The sequence below is a fragment of the Notamacropus eugenii genome, chromosome 7, assembly GCF_028372415.1.
Source record: "Notamacropus eugenii isolate mMacEug1 chromosome 7, mMacEug1.pri_v2, whole genome shotgun sequence".
NCBI lineage: Eukaryota > Metazoa > Chordata > Mammalia > Diprotodontia > Macropodidae > Notamacropus > Notamacropus eugenii.
In genome coordinates this window covers 161,843,356-161,862,902 of record NC_092878.1, presented here as the reverse complement: position 1 = coordinate 161,862,902, position 19,547 = coordinate 161,843,356, and the positions used below count along the sequence as shown (strand labels likewise).

At 44.7% G+C, this 19,547-nt stretch overlaps 2 protein-coding genes and 1 pseudogene across 2 annotated transcripts; 2 read left to right on the top strand and 1 right to left on the bottom strand.

The window, feature by feature from the left end:
• Positions 1 to 387: 387 nt before the first annotated feature.
• Positions 388 to 12,677, bottom strand: LOC140514610 (centrin-4-like). Its single transcript, XM_072625115.1, has 5 exons — positions 12,542 to 12,677; positions 6,343 to 6,489; positions 5,497 to 5,625; positions 1,371 to 1,508; positions 388 to 905 (listed from the first exon to the last, which is right to left on the bottom strand). The coding sequence occupies exons 1-5, from the start codon at positions 12,542 to 12,544 to the stop codon at positions 816 to 818; spliced, it is 507 nt and encodes a 168-aa protein (XP_072481216.1). The 5' UTR covers positions 12,545 to 12,677; the 3' UTR covers positions 388 to 815.
• Positions 12,678 to 14,503: 1,826 nt separating this feature from the next.
• BBS12 (Bardet-Biedl syndrome 12) lies at positions 14,504 to 17,567 on the top strand. The gene has a single exon (XM_072625114.1). It carries the CDS (start codon positions 14,504 to 14,506, stop codon positions 16,616 to 16,618), a length of 2,115 nt encoding a protein of 704 aa, XP_072481215.1. The 3' UTR covers positions 16,619 to 17,567.
• On the top strand, positions 16,862 to 17,567 carry LOC140514609 (high mobility group protein B1 pseudogene; annotated as a pseudogene).
• Positions 17,568 to 19,547: the final 1,980 nt, after the last annotated feature.

Sequence of the window (19,547 nt, the reverse complement as noted above, 5' to 3'; positions counted from 1 at the left end):
AACGCCAAATCTGAGAGCAATGTACATACTTGAAAATGATATGATAAAATTAAGTTTTGTGAACATGGATGTTGTGCTGACTGACTGTGGTCCTCCACTGCCTTCATCTCTTGGCATCCTGAGCAGTTAACAGAGTGCCTGGCATCCAGTACGTTTTCAATAAACGCATATAGGCCAACTGGCTGTGTGACCTTGGGATAGTCAGTTATCCAGTCTGAACCTCAAATTCCTCATCTGTAAAATTTCAGGTGGGAATAGATAAGATGATTGGACTAGATAATGTCAAAGTTTTTATAGTCTAATATTTTACAAAATGAAGGCAATTGGTGTGCTTTATTCCTAAACCTTTATTCCTATACAGAAAAAAATGATTGTCTCAATGCTTGATAAGAGTATCCTTGCAATATAGTTTTATTTCACACTGACACACACAAACAACTATTTTTAATGAGAACAAAAAGTTCCCTCTCTACTTTTAAATTTGTGCAAAGAAAAAGAAGTGAAAGTTTGTTTATTACTTGGGGAATTCTGTTTGGAAATCTTTTCTGGCATTAGCTCTTGGAGCCCTGGATCAGTGAGAGAAAGGGGAAGAAAGAAAGTTTGGTACTTTTCACCTGGCATTTCCAATTAATTAACCCTCCCTTTTTAAGAGTCAGGCCGAGTTCCCAAAAGCCAGTCTTCTCGAGCCTCCAGAATTGGCCACAAGGTAAAACCCGATCGGTATAATCTAAAAACGGAGATGGTCACCACTGACGGATTAAATAATAGAACAAGAATGTTAGCAACCTTTAGACACTGTTACACAAGAACGAGCATTAATAAAGAGTGGTTTTTTTCATCATCCTCAAAAACTCTTGCTCATTTATTTCTCCGTCTCCATCGCGATCAGCTTCATCCAGCATTTCCTGTAAAATAAAGACTTCATTATAAAATCTGAACACGGCTGGGTCCGCCCTGCACGCCACAGGCTCTGGACTTGGCTCTCTGCCTCCCCCTTGTGGCTTTGCATCACTGCCACCATCACTAGTCTCTGACCCCGGGCCCCTTCTAGATAACGTCTGGCAGACCCTCAGACGTGGGCATTTTCTTCCTCCTATTCTTAGTAGAGATCACCCTTTCCTAAGAGACTCACATGGACACACACAGACACATGTATGGACACACGCACACAACACGCGAGAGAGAACATGTATAAGTTGGGAAGGGGAGGGGGAGTCAGGACCCCTGCAAATGCTTTCTGGCTTTGAGATTTAAATTCCTTTATCTTTCGAAGGCTTCATTCTCTTCCACGTAAACTCTAACTCCAGCTTTGATTTTAGAGGATGGATCGCTAAAGAACAAGGACAGATAATGAAAGAAAATACATTTACCTGAAGTTCATCATCTGACAAATTTTCTCCCAGTTCCTTGGCGACCCTCTTAATATTTTTGAGGGTGATACTTCCTGTACAATCATCATCAAATAATTTGAAGGCCTTCAAAATTTCTTCTTTTTCATCCTTTTCACTCTAAAAAAGAAAAAATATTCAAATGTAGGCCCAAGCCACCAGTACAATATCACCTGTCCTTGCTTTAGTTCAGGGCTATGCTGGGCCCACACAAGCACAAAGCACTGACAGGGAAAGGATATGTAGGCACACCCAGTTTGGGCCCACTTTGCCTTCTCCTGGGTCCCATGCGGCAGCCCAGGCCCTGACCATTTCAGCTCCATGGTTACTCCCCTTCCCATTCCTTTCCTTCCCAGGGCTAGACAGAGTGGTGAGGGTGAAGGGGGTGGGGGCTGGGGGGGAGGGTTGTGGACGATCACTGCAGCCATAGGAGTCTCCCCTCCCCTCCCTGGGATGAACCTACAGAAACCTGGCTTAGCTTTTGAGGGGATGGGAGTGGAGGGTGCCTAGAACACCAGACACCAAAGATACCAGGTGATGTGTTCAGTATCAAAATCCTCCATTATTAGTTCATGAGATTCCTACTTTACTCGGGGATGTTTTGTTACCTTATCTCAAGGATATAGTGCTAATTAATTACATCTGGCCCATGTTTGGTGGTTGGAGAAGCTTTCAGACTAATCTTCCCTCTTGCTGATCAGTGTCTACTATTGCCTGATTCAGTCTATTTCAAATGCCCTGCCTGTCCTGTAATGCCTTCGGTAATGCAGCCCCATGCTATCTGTGCAGCTGGCCGTGACATCACTCCCTAGTGCAGAATGTCTGCTGGTCCTTACTGTGTCCTGAAAATGATCGTTCCCCAAGTCCCTTCTCTACGCCCCCACCCCCACCCCCATTCCTCTTCAGAGATCCCGACAATATCCTTAGCACATCCCAAACAGAACTCGCTGCCTTTTCTCCCAGACCCAGTCTTCTGCACTCCTATGTCATCCTTGGCTTCTCACTCTCATCCCACAAATTCAGTCAGTTCCAAAAACTGATCCTTTCTTTGTTTCCATCCTGTCCCACCTCACAAAGCCACCACCCCAGTCCAGGTCCTTGTTACCTCCTCCCTGGACTATGGCAACATAATCTTTCGAATCCCTCTTCTCCTGAATCCAATCAACCCTCCACAGAGCAACCTTCCTAAAGTGCAGCCTGACCCTTATTTAGTAAACTCCCCTCTTGGCACGTCCTCCCCCATCCCACAGTCTGCGGTCCTGCTGCTGCTGCTCATCCAAAATGCTCCATCTCCATCTCCCTTCCCTGGTACCTTCTCTGCTGTCTATGATAGTTTTGACCTAATAATTAACACCAAGAAATCACAGGTGCTCCATCAGCCACCACCATACCATCCATATGTAGAACCATCATTTACAACAAAGGGAGAAGTTTTGAATGCTGTGGATAAGTTCACTTTACTTGGTAGTGTACTTTCCAGGGATGTACACATTGACAGTGAGGTTGATGCACATATTGCCGGAGCTAGTTCAGTGTTAGGGGGGCTCCAAAGAAAGGTTTGGGAGAGAAGAGGCATTAGACTGACTACCACACTGAAGGTCTACAGAGCCGTTGTGCTGACCTCATTGTTGTATGCCTGTGAAACATGGACAGTCTACTAGCACCATGCCAGGAAACTGAATCGCTTCCATTTGAACTGTCTTAGGAAGATTCTGAGGATCACCTGGCAGGATAAGGGGCCAGACACTGATGTCCTTGCTTTAGCTGAACTGCCAAGTATTCAAACTATGCTTCAGAGAATGCAACTCCAATGGGCTGGCCACGTTGTTCGAATGCCAAATGTACAGTTGCCAAAAAGACTATTTTATGGAGAACTCACATGGGGCAGGTGATCACATGGTGGCCAGAAGAAGCAATACAAGGACACTCTCAAGGTCTCTCTCAAAAACTTTGGATTTGACTGCAACATGGGAGACACTGGCACAGGACCACTCAGCATGGTGTGCCCACATAAGAAAAGGTGCTGTGCTCTTTGAGCAAAGCAGAATTGAAACAGCACAAAGTAAATGCAGGATGTGTAAATATGGGACATCCACCCCAAAAATTCAAACAGACTATCTGTGCCCAACCTGTGGATAAGCATTCTGAGCTCACATTGGTCTGATCAGCCATAGTCGGACACAATGAAATTTTACTTTACAATGGTGATGTCATTCTGGTCCTCTTCGAAGATGAAGGACAATAACCACCTTGGCACTGGTCATCCCCCATGCTGGCAATCTCCCTCTTCTCTTCTGCTTCTTAGAATCCTGGCTTCCTCCAAGACTCAGAGCAAGAAGCCCCTTCTGGACCCTTCCTTTTCCTTCTCCCCAGCTGTAAGGGCCTCCCTGTCCAAGGCTGCCATCTGCTGTATGTGTCTCATGTGTCTATCTGGTCTCCTCCATTAAAATCTAAGCACATTGAGGGCACTGATTCTTTTAGCTTTTTAGCAGAATGCCTGGCATATGGTAAGCACTAAATAAATTCTTGTTGCTTGACTGTTTGATGCACTGTGATAGATCACAGGGTAGAGACAAGGATGGACAAAGTCTAGGCTACTGGGGTCAAACTCAAACAGATATCGAGGCCATGAATATGTACAAGATGATGACTGGATGCATACTGCCTTTGATCTAAAATGTAACACTGTCTGTTTTGTGGCACTTTATTTACTTTGTTAGGTACTTCTCAACTGCATTTTCACTGGTTGGGCCACGTGCATCCTTTAATGCAGACCTATTCTCAAGGGGCTTAATGTCTAATAGGGATGACAAGACATGAAAACAAGTCCACATAACCCAAATCAGACCCCAGTGTAAAAAGGGCACAAAGGGTAGCCAGCACGCTTCCTATCTTCTCCACGTTTGTGATGTGACGTGAATCAGAGCAAAGATGGTGGATGGCAGGAGTGACGCAGGGCTGAGGGCTGGCAGGCAAGATCAGAGATGGGAGATGGGGACAAGGGAGCACAGGGCAAGGGTCAGAATGAGGAAGGGAGGAGATTCAGGGGCTGCAAGACTGAGTGAGAGGTGGAATGGCAGCAGATCAAGATCAGATGAGGAAACCTCAGAGTTTGTAAACATGGAAGTGGAATATCTGTGGGTGATGGCAATATCAAGAGTTTGTTAGTTTTTTTTTTTCTTTTTCAATGGTAAGAGGTGGGAGGGATAGAAAATACTTGCTAATTTGAAAAACAAAAGAGAACAGGAGGCCAAGGGGACCGGGCATAGTTAAAGAGGCGAGACAGGACCCCAGATGTCAGATGAGGTGGCAGGATCATGGAGTAACCAGGGCCCAGTTGTGCTTCAGAGAGGCTGAGAAAGGTCATTAGATTTGCTAATCCGGAGGTCATGTGGTGTGGGAATAGAAGGTCACAAGGACCTGAGGAGCAAGGAAGCTGTGAGGAAACAGGAATCTTAGTAGACTCTTCTAGAAGCAGGCAGCCAGAGGAACAGAGAGAGGGAGTTTGAAGGAGGAAGCAGGGTAAAGGGAAAGGAGGTTTAGTTGGCTTTGTTTTTAAGAACAGGGAGAACCAAGTGTCTGTAGACAGAAGAGAGAGTCCAATACTGAGGCTCCAGAGAAAATGGGAGGATCTGAGCTTCAGGGCCAAGTGAGCAACGTTTGCCCTGGCCAGCCAGGAGAGTCATCTCAGAAAGGCGAGGGAAGGTGGTGGGTATCGGTAAACCAGAACAGAAAGAAAGGAGTCCAGGAAGTGCTCTTTCTGATGCAGCCTTGACCCCAACAGAGAAGGAGGCCAGCTCACAGTAAACTATCTCTTCCTAGGGGCAATAAATACTTAATTGACCCCTCTCCTCTAAAAACCATCTTGGAGTAGAGGGTTGAGACCCTGGGACAATCACAGCTGCTGTGTCAGGTGGCCCTCAGGAGCTCTGTTCAGCTAAAACACAAGTTCTCAAATTGGAGGTCCTGTTCTCCTCAAATACAGTTACTTCTGAAAAGGCACAGATTTACTTATTACAATATTTATAAAAAAGGTTATGATTTAAGGGAAGTTGTTTTTTAGTTTTTAAAATTTCTTATTCTGAAAATAGTGGTAACAGTACCGTACCATTTTCACACTCATCATGGCGAAAAAGTCTTCAAAGCTAATGGTGCCAAATCCTTCTTTGTCGATCTCTGCAATCATTTTCTTAATTTCTTCTTTCTTTGGCTCAAAGCCTAATGCACGCATTGCAATCTGAAATGAGAAATACATGGCTGTATTAGATCATATCTTTTTGAAACTAGCTACTGACTTTTACTGATTTGAAATTAATTATTGATTTTTCTCTTAAAAAAAAAATTCCTTGCAGACAGCTGTGCACTCAGTGTTGTCTTGTGGACCAACATACTTCTCAGTCATTTTATTGGTGTGGATACTGCCTCCACCTAGTAGATGATGATGCTCCTTCCACCATGCCAGATTTCACCTGGTGATGATCCCATTGTCCTCCTTCAACGAGAGGAGGTGACCCTGGGTTCTTGCAGGCATCACAGCATAGCACTGATATGTTCTACTAAGTGGGAAAAGATCAATGGTGTCTGGGGCTGGATTGTTTATCTGACTGAGGCCTGGCCTGGCTACAGCTGCAGGGTTCCCATCAGGATTCAGCCCAGGATTAAAAAATGACATCGTTTGACTTGGATACTCATCCTAGTCTGGCCCTGCTTTACATAACAGTATTTGGGGAGAAATCATTGAACTAACTGGCGAGATTGTTTTCACCTGTGAAATGGGAAAATCATGGCAAACAGTTTCCAGGAAGGCTGTATATGTTAAAGAAAAAGTTTCCATTAGCCAGCAGCATTCCAACATACACATTTGTAATATTTAAACAATACAAGCAGATTTGGAAAATACTACACATAACGAACAACTTCTCAGAATTTTTGACCAGGAAGAAGTTTCCCAAACCTTTAACTCCTTCACATCGATGCTCCCAGACCCGTCGACATCAAACAAGTCAAAGGCCTCCTTAATTTCTCGTTTCTGCTCTTCAGTCAGTTCGACTTTTACATTAGGCTTCCTTCGCTGACCGGTGCTTGGTCGGTAGTTCGATGCCTGTAAAAACAAGTACATAGTAATTAAGTCTAGATCAAACTCCATTCCAGGCAAGAAAAATAGAGTTAAATAGTAGCCAAGGTTCTTTGTAAATAAAGGAATCATGTTCAAGGATCCCTCCTTCTGTCACTTGGTCACTGTTAGGGCTGGATTCCAATTCAAATGACTTTAAGTGCAAGGTTGCAATAATGATGACGCTGGCCCCAGAATACAACTAAGCCTTTAGGGCATTCAGAGGATCATTTAGGAGAAATTAATGTGGGCTTACAACCACCATCATACATGGGATGCAGTCAGAGCTTGGTGAAGAGAAAGGCAAGAAAATGGAAGAGACAGAGCCTTCCTGGAGGACTCCTTGACCTCTTCTGACACTTCTCACTGGGGCTTACTCCTCTCCACTGTCTCTGCTACCACAGCAGCTACTGGGCTCTGGGCAGAGCTACCCAGCCTGGTCCTGGCTAACATGAAGCTCACTCAGTGCTTGGACGCCTTGGGGATGATGAGCTGCCAGATTGCTTCAGGCTGGCCCTGAGTGGCTCAGCAGTGAAGGACTCAGTACTGGAGGAGTGATGGAGCAATCTTTCCAAAAAGAGCCAACGATTCAGTGAACGTTTAAAGGAGTGGCTCCACCTTGTCTGGGGCTAAGGTCTTCAGGTGGGGTGGGTAGGCTTCTCCCCGCCGGCAGCAGCACCCTGATGACCCATCCTCTGGGGCAGACAGAGCAAGGAGGCCTAAGGAGGCCAGCTGGAGCTTTGGCCCCGGATGATTCTATTTATTTCTTTGCCCAACTCTAGGTGACTGAACCTCAGATGTATGTGTTTAGGCTCCAAAATGACCTACATTTTTCATTTAAAAATTTTTTTTAATATTTCAAAGGTTTGAGTTTCCAATTCTGTCCTCTCTCCATAAAATGGAAAACAATCAGATAGAGGTTATGCATGTGCAGTAATGTAAAAATTTCCACATCGGTCATTTTGTACAAGAAGACTCAAATAAAAGAAAAAAAAACAGAATGCTCCAGTCTGTATTCTGACAAAATTAGTTCTTTCTCTGGAGACGGATAGTCTGCTTCATCATTGGTCCTTTAGGATTGTCTTAGATCATTATCTTGCTGAGAACAGCTAAGTCTATCAGAGTTGGTCATCACCCAGTGTGGCTGGCACTGTGTATAATGTTCTCCTGGTTCTGCTCACTTCACTCAGCATCAATTCATATAAGTCTTTCCAGGTTTTTCTGAAGTCCACCTGCTCATCATTTCTTATAGCACAATAACATTCCATTACAATCATGTACCATAGCTTGTTTAGTCATTTTGATTTCCAATACTTATCCACCACAAAAAGAGTTGCTATAAATATTTTTGTACAAATAAATCCTTTTCCCTTTCTTGGATGTCTTTGGGATACAAATCTAGTTCCAAATTGTTCTCCAGAATGGCTGGATCAGTTCACAACTCTACCAACAGTGCATTAGTGCCCAGTTTTCACATATCCCTTCCATCATCCAACATTTTCCTTTATTTGTCATATTAGCCAGTCTGATAGGTGTGAGGTGGTACCTCAGAATTGTTTTAATTGGTATTTCTCTGCTCAATAGTGATTTAGAGTATTTTCTCATGTGACTATAGAAAGCTTTGATTTGTCTGAAAAATGACTTTTCATATTCTTTGACCATCTATCAATTAGAGAATGACATTTTTATAAATTTGATTCAGTTTTCTGTATATTTGAGAAATGAGGCCTTTATTAAAGATGCCTGTTGCAAAATTCCCCCTCTTGCCTAGTTTTCTGCTTTTCTTATACTACTGGTTGTATTGGTCTTATTTGTGCAAAAACTTTTACATTTTATATAATCAAAATCATCTATTTTACATTTTGTGATGCTCACCATGTCTTCTTTGATGCTAAATTCTTCCCTTATCCATATATCTAACAGATAAACTATTCCATTCTTTCTTAATTTGCTTATGGTATCACCCTTTATGTGTAAGTCATGTAATTTTGACCCTGTCTTAGTACACAGTGTGACATATTGGTCTATACCTAGTTTCTGCCACACTGTTTTCCAGTTTTCTTAACAGTTTTTGTCAAATAACAAGTTTTGTTCCAAAAACTTGAATCTTTGGGTTTATCATACACTAGATTACTGTAATTATTTACTATAATGTAATTTGTACCTTATCTGTTCCATTGACTTGCCACTCTATTGACCTACACTTTCTTAGCCAGTACCAGATTGTTTTGATAATTACCAAGCTTTGATGAGAGTAAGGTTTAAGCTTTGCCTGCTTCCCCCCTCCCCAATATTCCTCCCCCCCTTATAATAGCTCTTCCATGCCTCTTTTATGAGGGATAATTTACCCCATTCAAGCCCCCTCTTCTTCTTCCAGGGCAATTTTCTCACTCCTTTATTTATTTTTGAGGGTGTATCATTGCATCAAAATCACCTTATAGCCACACCCTCTATCTATATCTACTCCTTCTAATTGTTCTTATAGTAATAAAGTTCCTAAGTTACAAATTATTATTTTGCCCTATAGAAATATAAACTGTTTAACCTTATTGAATTTTTTTTTTGTTTTCTCCTTATTTCTTTTTAGCTTTTTATGTTTCCCATGAGTCGTGTATTAGGAGGTCAAATTTTTTATTCAGCTCTGGCCTTTTAAATTAGGAATGTTCGAAAGTCCTCTATTTTGTTAAATATCCATTTCTTCCCCCTGAAAGATCATACTCAGTTTAGCTAGGTGAGTGCTTCTTGGTTGTAATTCTAACTCCTTTGCCTTCCCAGTACATCATATTCAAAGCCCTCCAGTTCTTTAATATGGAAGATGCCAAATCCTGTGCCATCCTGAGTGTAGCTCCACAATATTTGAATTGTTTCTTTTTGGCTGCTTACAGTACTTTTTCCTTGATCTATGAGCTTTGGAATTTGGCTATGATGATCCTGGGAGTTTTTATTTTGGGATCTCTTTCAGGTGGAAATTGGTGGATTCTTTTTTTGCTCCTGGTTCTAATATATCAGGGCAGTTTTCCTTGATAATTTCTTGAAAGATGTTGTCCAGGCTTTATCTTTTCTGATCATGACTTTCAAGTAGTCCACTAATTCTTATGTTATCTTTCCTGGATCTATTTTCTATGTCAGTTGTTTTTCCAATGTGAAATTACATATTTTCTTCTATTTTTAAATTTTTTTTTATTTTATCGTATCTTGATGTCTTATACAGTCACTAACTTCCACTTTCTCAATTCCAATTTTTAAGGAATTATTTTCTTCAGTGAACTTTTGCACTTCATTTTCCCTTTGGCCAATTCTAATTTTAAGGGAGTTATTTTCCTTGGTAAATTTTTGTATATTTTTTTTCCCATGCTATTGACTTTTTCCCATGATTCTCTTGCATTATTCTCATTTATTTTCCAAGTTTTTCTTCTATTCCTCTAATTTGCTTTCTAAAATCCTTTTTAACCTCTTCTAGGAATTCTTTTGGACCTGAGACCAAATTACATTTTTCTTCAAGGCTTCACATGTAGCCATTTTGATACTATTGTCCTCTTCTAAGTTAAAGCCTTGATCCTCCTTATCATCATAGTAACTTTCTATAGTCAAGCAAGTGCCTTTTTTGTCACTTAGTGTTTTTGTGTGAGAGTTGGGCTCTGGTCCTGCATTGTCTCAAGTTTTTTGTGCTGGGGTTCACGGTCTTACTGCCGGTTTTCACTGGGCTTCATGGCTTAGTTGCTTGCTTTTACTGGAGGGTAGGTTTCCCTTCTGGGTTGTACTGGGGAGTGGAGCCTCCCTGTTGGTGTCCCCTAGAGCTGCTGGCCTGCTCCGGGGGGAGAGGGGTTCTTCCTACTGGTTTGCTATGGTAACAGAGTCTTTCTGGTGGCCTGCCCTGGAGGATGGATCTTGTTGCCAGTCTGACTCTGGGATGGGACTGTGTTGCTGGGTGGCTATGGAAAAGGGATCTGCTGGGAGGCTCCGGGGTGGAGTCTCACTGTAGGTCAACCCTGGGGTGGGGCTTCACTGCTGTTGAGCAAAAGGGTCAAGGCCTCCCTGGTGGCTTGTGCTGAGGGTGGGGCCTTGCTGTGCTCACCTGCCTAGAGGGCTGCTGGTGTGCAGGAGGGTGGACCTTTATGGTGGATGCCTCAGGCTTGGAGCCTTGCTGGAGGTCCTCCAGTTGCTGCTGCACTTGGACCTCACTCCCTTCCCACCCCACTGAGAGGGATCTTTCCTGCTGGGCTAGGGACTGGTAGACTACTTCCTTGCTCTTTAGATTAATTCTGAGGTGGTTTTCTAGTTGTTTGGAGGAGAATTTGGGAGGATTTCAGAGGGTTCCTTCCTCATCCCACCATCCTGGTCAACCTATGAGATTATCAGGACTGTGAATTCTTGATCTTTGATCTCGGCCAGCTGCATCTGCTGCCATACTCTTGGGGAAGACTGTGAACAGCTGGAGGGAAGATGCAGTGTGTCCTGAGGTTCAACAGTTGTGGCCAGCTCATTGTGTTTCGATGGTTTTAAGTCTCCACCTCCTGGCAGAATGCTACTTATTAGCTGTATTTCTATTTACCTTTCTGGTATTGGCAAGTGAGAACCTTTAGAAATCAGCATTATTTTTTGTGCCAGAAAAAAGTATTTGACCCGTACCTGCTTTGCATTTTACATGTTTGGGGGAGATCCTAGGCTTAGAGCAAAACCCAGGCTTCAAGTAAACCTTGGAGGCGGCACCTTGGCAAAGGAGAAGAAGAAATGGAGTCTGTCCCCACTTTTAGGCAAGCAGTCGGGCACTCGCTGACCCCCACTGTCACTGCATGCATGGGCTCAGAGTGGAGGCACAAGGTGCATCCACTGAAGGACAGAAGAGACCTCAAAGACCACCTGGTCTATCCCAGGGAAAGCCTTCAGTTCACCCAGGCATTAAGCATCAAGGGGAGGGTTTGAGCCTAACTCCAGTCTCCAGATACACTGCTACGTCCAGCCTTCTTAGTTTGTCTTGATGCAGTAATACCATTTGCTTTCACTGACTGACTTTCAGGCAGACTAGACACTAAGTTCTTCCCTGATTGCTTCCCTCACTTTTCCAGACTCCTTTGCCCCTCTCCCTCCACCCCTGCCCAGGCATAAAACCCTCTTTTTACTCCTCTTCTACCAGGTCCTGAACAGAATCTGCAGAGCCCAGGGCAGCGCCATCAAATTCTCCTTCTTTCTAGTGTCATGCTCATGACCTGAAAGGCTCTCTCTCCAATGACTGCACCCCTATGCTATTATTCACTCCCACCCATACCCCCCACTCCAATCCTCCATGCGCCTGTGCTTCCTGAGGCTGTCTTTAGGTGGACAGCTCTTTTCCTCTGTGCCCCAGGGGTGGGCCACCCCCTCCAGGTCACTGCCCTCCATGCGAGGACCTTGGCTCTGACATCTCTCTTGGAACATCAGCTCCAGCTTCCCCTCCACTCTGCCCTGCGGTCCCTAACCAAGGCTGGCCCACCGGGGAGTAGGGCAAGGAGGGACGTCCCATGTTGTCATCCCCATGAGCGTTCACTTCTCCAGGCTAGCCCCCAGAGCTCCTTCCTCAGGTGCCTGCACGAACCACACACTGTGCAGCCATGCCCTCCCTGAAACGAGGTACCCAGGCATGGTGAGGACCATGGGGACGGTGACAAAGATGGTGGTGATGACGGTGATAGCGGCGGTGGTGACGGTGATGCAGCTGTGCTAGGCAGCATTTGAACAGGGGTCTCCCGATCACAGCGCCTGCCGAAGCCCCTGGGGGCGGACGGACACAGGAAAGCAGCCCCTGGCGCCCCCTGGCGGTGGCCTGCCTCGGTTTCCCCACCTGTAAGAGGAGGGCTACGGCCGCCAGGGGACGCCACCGTGCCCAGAGCGCCAGCCCGGGGTCAGGAGGACCTGCGCTAGCGGGGTGACCCCGGCCGAGCCCCTCGGCCTCACGGAGGTCCCGGGGAGTCAGACGCGGCGCAAAGGACCAGGAGGGGAGCTAGCCGCCCCGCCCCCCGGCTGCCTCCGTTTCCCCGCCCTGCTCGCGCCCGCCCCCGCTCACCATGATGCGGGAGATGGGGCCTGCCCGCTCCGCCGCCGTCCGAGGCGCCTCCGACCCCGCCGCCGCCCAGTCTGCCCCGCGCCACAGCGGTTACCAAGGCGAGCTCCCCGTCGGCCCCGCCCCCGACCACTCGCCGCCAGCCCCGCGCCGTCCAATGGGAGGGCGCCTTCCCCCGAGGTCCCGCCCCATTCGCGCGCTCTCCACTAATCGGACGGCCGTTCCGCTGCCCCCGCCCACCCCCGCCTCGGGAGCTAACCGACGACGCTGTTGAGGGGGCGCCTCCCGGTTGCCTAGCGACAGCGCTTCTCCCTCGGGCACATGCGCAGTCGGGACCTGGGGGCGGTGGCTGCTGGAGCAGCGGGGCCTGGCGGGAGCCGAGGCCGGCCTGGATGCGGAGCGACTTAGGTGAGGTCAGCGGGGGACAGCGAGGGGGTGTGCGGGGGACGAGGGGCCTGCTGTGGGGAGAGGCCCCGGGGGACGCCGAGGCTCCGGGGTGCGCGCGTGTGCGTGGGCCCCGTGCGTGCCAAGTGCCGGGGCGGGGGAGTGGGCGTGCGCGTGCGCGCGTGTGCTCCGGCCAGGGCGCACCCCTCTTGGGGACGCCCCGTAATCCTGTCCCTCTGGGTCCTCCGCCCCCGCCCCTCGTTTACTGGACGGAGAAGGAAGCTGAGGCGCCCGTCCTGGGGGAGGGGGGCGCAGGGGCGCAGCGCTGGGTGCGTGGCGGGCGCTCAGCGAATGCCCAAGGTCTCCGAGCATCCGAAAGGAGAGGCCTTCTCCTGTAGCGCCGGGTCATAGGTCATAGGTCATGTCATCACGTGGGGAGAGGGAGAGAGGGGGGAGGAGGAGAGAGGGAGAGAGGGAGGGGAGGGGGAGGGGGGAAGGGAGGGGGAACGAGAGGGGGAGGGGGAGATGAGAGAGATGGGTAGATAGTTGGATAGATAGAGAGGGAGATGGGTAGATAGATGGGTTGATAGACGCAGATGGGTAGATAAATAGGTAGACAGATGGACAGATAGATGGGTAGATAGATAAGATAGATGGACAGAAAGATAGGGAGATAGATAAATGGATAGATATGGTAGAGAGATGAACAGTTAGCTGGGTAGATAGACAGATGCACAGATACGTGGATAGACAGGTAGATATGGTAAATAGACAGATGGACAGGTAGATATGGTAGATATAGATAGGTAGGTAGATAGGTAGGTAGGTGGATATGCATAGGTGGTGTGCATACATCAATGAATAGGAACACAGGTGCATAAATACAGTTCCAGAAGTCATCTGTATCATTTTGTGTGTCAGCATATTTCACATGTGCATAAATGTGTAAATGATTTATGACTTCATAAGCATAGGGCACTCCTGGTGTGGAAACGCCCTTCACTAAAAGATCTTAACCTCTGTATGACCTATTGCCTGGCTAAGGCACATAGAGAGAGGGTAATTAACTTATTATGCAAGGTCCCACGGCTAGTGTCAGAAGTGGAATTTGAACCCGTGGCTTTAAGCCCAGCACTTGATCCACTGTTCCTTGATATCCCTTTGGCACATGTAGGAGCCATAATGATCAAAGGCTATCATACTGCCAATGCAAATAGGGGTTTTTAATACTTATTTACTCTTATTTCATTGATTCATTTAAGTAAACATGGTTTTACTTTTTCTTTACAGAAGAGAAAATTCCACCGAAATGTAATCAAGGTCTAATTATCAAGTCCTGTCAGTGGAAAAGACTCCCATGTAGAAGGAGTAGCATACTTGCAAAGGGAGTATCTTAGCCATAGATGGTAGCATCTACCACATGTACATTCAGATCAAAGGATGATACCCTGTCAGCAGGATCTGAGCACAATGCACAGCCTGTTTTCATACTGCTTTGAGTCATGTAAGATTTGTAACTACCATTAACATTGAATGAGTGTGAGGTGTTAGGAGCTTTTATTTCCTTGGAGATACTGAATCATGGTCATGGCTTGCATAAATATAAACAGAAGGAGACACATGGGCCTTCAGCAGCTTTCATCATTAACAGAAACAGGCCGAAGTTTCCTAGGCCCAGTAAAGTCGACCAAATTTATTATAGGCGAAAGATCTCATGAAAGTGTATTGACCTGTTCTACAGTGAGGCTTCTTGAAAATCTGGATTTAAGTAGTTCTGTTGGACAGCTTCTTTATGAAACAGTGCAGTCGCAGAAGACTGCGTATGGGACTGGGATCAATACCCTGATGTTTCTCATCGGTGCGTGGAGCGCCTCTGCCCTGGAGTGTCTTCAGCAGGACATCCCTATTTCAGTCATAGTGTCTGTGATGTCAGAAGGCCTGAAGTCTTGCAGGGAGGAAGTTGATCGTCTTCAAATCCCTCTTCATGATGTGGTTGGTAACACTGGAGACACAAGGAGATATCCTTTTCTTGGAAACTTGAGCATCATTCCCAGCCCCCTTGTGCAGATTCCAGCAGAGATTCCTTGGATCCAAAGAGAGCCTGGCATAAAGAATGTGTCTTCACAGCCATCCGCTCCCACGTTTTCTTCTGGACGCTCCTCTGAATTATCTTCTAGGTCTTCTTACTTCTGTTCCCAATCTGTAGTTAAAGGAAATAAAACTATGTCTCTGATTCCCCAAATCAGTCTGATTCCAAATAGCCACACCAGGAAATCAAGACTAAGCCACAGTAGGCATTTTAGTAGGGCAGAAAATGACTCTTATCAGACAAGCAGCAAAGGACAGACAGACACTTATGTACAGAATTGTGGTGATTTGGTGCAGTTGGCAGTGGGTCTGAGTCATGGAGATCATAGCAGTATGACGTTAGTGGAAGCAGCAGTCAGATGCCAATATCAGAATGCACATGTGAGAAAGAGGAATTGTACCGAGCCATTTAGGTTTGATATATCAAAAATTTCCACTTGCTGTTTACCAGGCGTCCCGGAAAGCTTTTCTTGTGTTTGTTCTGGATACATAACTCTTGTATCAATACACTATACCACTATAGTCAGAGAACTCCAGAATCAGCCTTTGAGGGTAGTTCTCATTGATGGTGACTTCAAAGAGAATTACCACCACTTGGGATTTAATGCCCTGGAAAATGTCAAGACTGAACGGGAAAATCTGACATATCATGAGAAACTGTGGCTGGACCATACTTTGGAGATATTAACTCAGTTAAATGTCAACCTAGTTATGGTGCGAGGAAATGTGTCTGAAAATTTAACGGAAAGGTGTATGTGTAGCAAGTTGCTGCTTGTTGGACCAGTGAGTCATCATGTGCTGCAGGATTTTGCAGAGGTCACTGGAGCAGTGCAGGTGACCTATGCCACACAACTGAATGAAGACTGTGTGGGGAGTGATGTCTATGTGAGCCTGTGGAGAGCAGGTCAATTGAATGCCAAAGAAGTGAGCAACAAGGTGGCAATCTTAATAAAGGCTGAAGGAATACTTCTGGTTACTGCGGTGCTCACTAGCCCAGTTCTAGCGCAGATGCAAGCCAAGGAAGATCATTTCTGGACTTGTGCTTATCGCTTGTATCATGCTCTAGTTGATGAGAAAGTCTTCCTGGGAGGTGGTGCAGTTGAAGTCTTATGCCTTACCCATCTTTACATACTGATAGAACAGTCACATAAAAAGATGGACAAGGATTGTTCAGGACAGCTTTATGCGACTTCCTCTTGGATGGCCTCATCTCAAGCACTTTATAGACCAGCTATACTTAAAGCCTTGGCAGATGGATGGCACAAGTACCTTTCATCGATTGTGTATAACACGGGTACTTGCACTTCAGAGACTGAAGCCAGCACATTCGTTCAAAACTTTCTCCACAAAACCACAGACTCTGGTTGTCCTTTATTATACCTTCTGAAAGAATGTAATAAAGTGACTAGTGGGATTTTAAATTTTGCTGTTCCTAGTAGACTAAAGGAAACTTCAAGAGTTTTTGATGCTGTCACCCCAAAGATTGAGGCATGGCGCAGAGCACTAGATTTGGTCTTGTTAGTGCTTCAGACAGATGCTGAAATTATTACTGGGGCTGAGTATACACAATTAAACTCACAGGAGTCTGGTGACTTGTTGTTATTGTAGTTCTGTTTTACTATAATACTGCGAGAAAATAATCATAAAACACCTTTTAAGAAAATCTAGGATTCTCTAAATAAGTAAATAATAGCTTACGGTGCCATTTTCTGTCAAATGCAGAGGTAATAAGTACCAAGAAGAAAAAAAAATTAAGGCAGTACATTGAGCTCCATAGAGACAGTGCTGGGGCAAATAAGAGCCAGAGGGGCACTGGGCTACTCTGTGCGGCGCTGAGGGAAAGTCGTCAAAATGGGCAAAGGTGATCCTAAGAAGTCAAGAGGGAAAATGTCATCACATGCCTTCTTCATGCAAACCTGCAGAGAGAAGCACAAGAAGAAGCACCCAGATGCTTCTGTGTACTTCTCAGAATTTTCTAAAAAGTGCTCAGAAAGGTGGAAGACAATGTCTGCTAAAGAGAAAGGAAAATTTGAGGACATGGCAAAGCCTGATAAGGTTCATTATGAAAGAAATCAAAACCTACATACCACCTAAAGGAGAAACGAAAAAGAAGTTTAAGGATCCCAATGCACCCAAGAGGCCTCCTTCTGCATTCTTATTCTGCTCTGAGTATCGTCCAAAAATCAAAGAGGAGCATCCTGGTCTTTCCGTTGGAGATGTGGCAAAAAAAATTGGGAGAATAAAACTGCTGCAGATGACAAGCAACCTTATGAAAAGAAGGCAGCTAAACTGAAGGAAAAATGTGAAAAGGATATTGTGCATACTGGGCTAAAGAAAAGCCTGATGTCAGTAAAAAGGGAGGAGTGGTCAAGGCTGAGAAGAGCAAGAAAATGGAGGAAGAGGAAGATGAGGAAGATGAAGAAGACGAGGAGGATGAAGAAGATGATGATGACGATGAATAAATTGGTTCTTGAGCAGTTTTTTCTTGTCTATAAAGCATTTAACCCCCCCCTGTACACAATTCACTCCTTCTAAAGAAAAAAACATTGAAATGTAAGGCTGTGTAAGATTTGTTTTTAAACCGTACAATGTCTTTTTTTGTGTAGTTACCGTCTTTAGATAGCCCTGCCCTTTAGTGGTATTTTCAATAGCCACTCACCTTACCTGGTACAGTATGGGGGTTGTACATTGGCATGGAAGTTTAAAGCAGGTTCTTGTTGGTGCACAGCAGAAATTAGTTATATATGGGGATGTAGTTGTCTTTGATGCAGCATATGAAGTAATTGTTCTGTTAACTGAGTACCGCTCTGTAATTGCAAAAACAAAACAAAATTAAGTGCCTTTCTCTTCCTACCAATGAACTAGAAACCTTAGATACATTTACTACCTAGTCTTCAAAAGAGCACTGTTAGAACTTAGCTAGACTTGAATGGTGCTAGCATGTTTTGTTAAAGAATTTTTCAGAGTACAAAAACAATCTTCCTACTGCAGGAGTGGGAGTGGAACAACAAAAAAAAGTACTTTTCCCGATGAGAGGCCAAAGTTGATGTGCTGGACCAGTAAGAATAATTTGATTTTCAATTTTTCATTTCATTTGGAGAAAGAAAAGAATACAAGGTTCAGTATGGCAAGTGAGATGATTCGCCTCGTTTAGTGATGGATTTAAATCTATATCATCTGAAAACCTTATGCAATTCACTAACTGAGCTTCATTTCTGTTTCTCTATTTAAGGCTGTAGTGCAAGGATACTAGGATTAAAGTATTCTTTGGAAGAATGTCTGCACTTTGCCTGGGTTAAAATCCCAGGGTTTGCCCCTTGTTGTGCCCTCAAACTTTGCTTTTTTGGTTAAAATATTCTCGGGATTACATTATCCCTAGTATTAAAATGGGCCTTACCTTGTACTACATAATGTGTTCATAAGTTCAATGTCTCCTTAAAATTTGGTTTCCAAGAAAAAAAAAAGGAAGAAAGGAAAATTTAATGGCTTTTCTTCCTGGACTCCAGTTCCCTGGGCTATTTCTTCCAAGCTACTTTTCAGCACACTTATTTTGCTTCTTCCTTTCAGAATCTGTTTAGTCAGGACTATTCCAGATTTCTGCAACTGGCCTTCCTTTACTCGATTTAGCATGGTTACAGTTCCACATACCCAATTTCCAAGGAAGAGAAATCTCCTGACTATTTAGAGTTACCTCCCAGCATATGGTGAACACAAGTGAGTATTTTTTAGTGCCTTGATTTTTGATTTTTATGCACTGCTACATGACTCAATTTCTATTTCCCTTTCACTAGTTCTCAGGTTTATGACTGGATAATGTTAATCTAGTACCAAAGATTATCTCAGTAGGGAAGGAACAGATGCATCCTGGTTAATATGAATGGCTCCTATATGAAATTTAAATGATTTAAAAAATTTTTAGTATCTTATTTCCCCCCAGTTACATGTAAAAACAATTCTCAACATTTGTTTTTTAATATGGAGTTCCAGATTCTCTTCCTCCCTTTCCGTTCCCCTCACTGAGAAAGCAAGTGGTTTGATAAAGGTTATACATGTGTAGTCATGCAAAACATATTTCCATATTAGGTTGTACAAAACATAAACCAAAATAATAACCCAAGAAAAATAAAGTTAAAAAACACTATGCTTTGATCTGTCTTCAGAGTCCATCAGTTCTTTCTCTGGGGGTGGATAGCAAGATATCATCCCCAAAGCAGGTCCCTCCCTCTGTGAAAAATGATTATTAATAACCAGTGATTTGGGTGAAGATTCAGAGCTCTCCCCTTCTTCTGGAGTCCTGACTTTAGGTTCAATTCTTAAGGACTTTGTCAGTGATGAGAATGGTCTCCCTTGCATGTTCAAGGCCCCACTGTGGTGGAAGCTATCATGTTCTGCTCAGGTTTGGATGGGGTGTACATTCTCTGAACTGATAGCCTAGAGCTAAGGGTGGTCTGATATGGAGATCCTTTCCCTATTCAAGAGATACTCAGCCCTTCCTTTTAATGTAGCCCACTTCCAATCCTCTTAATCAATTAGATGT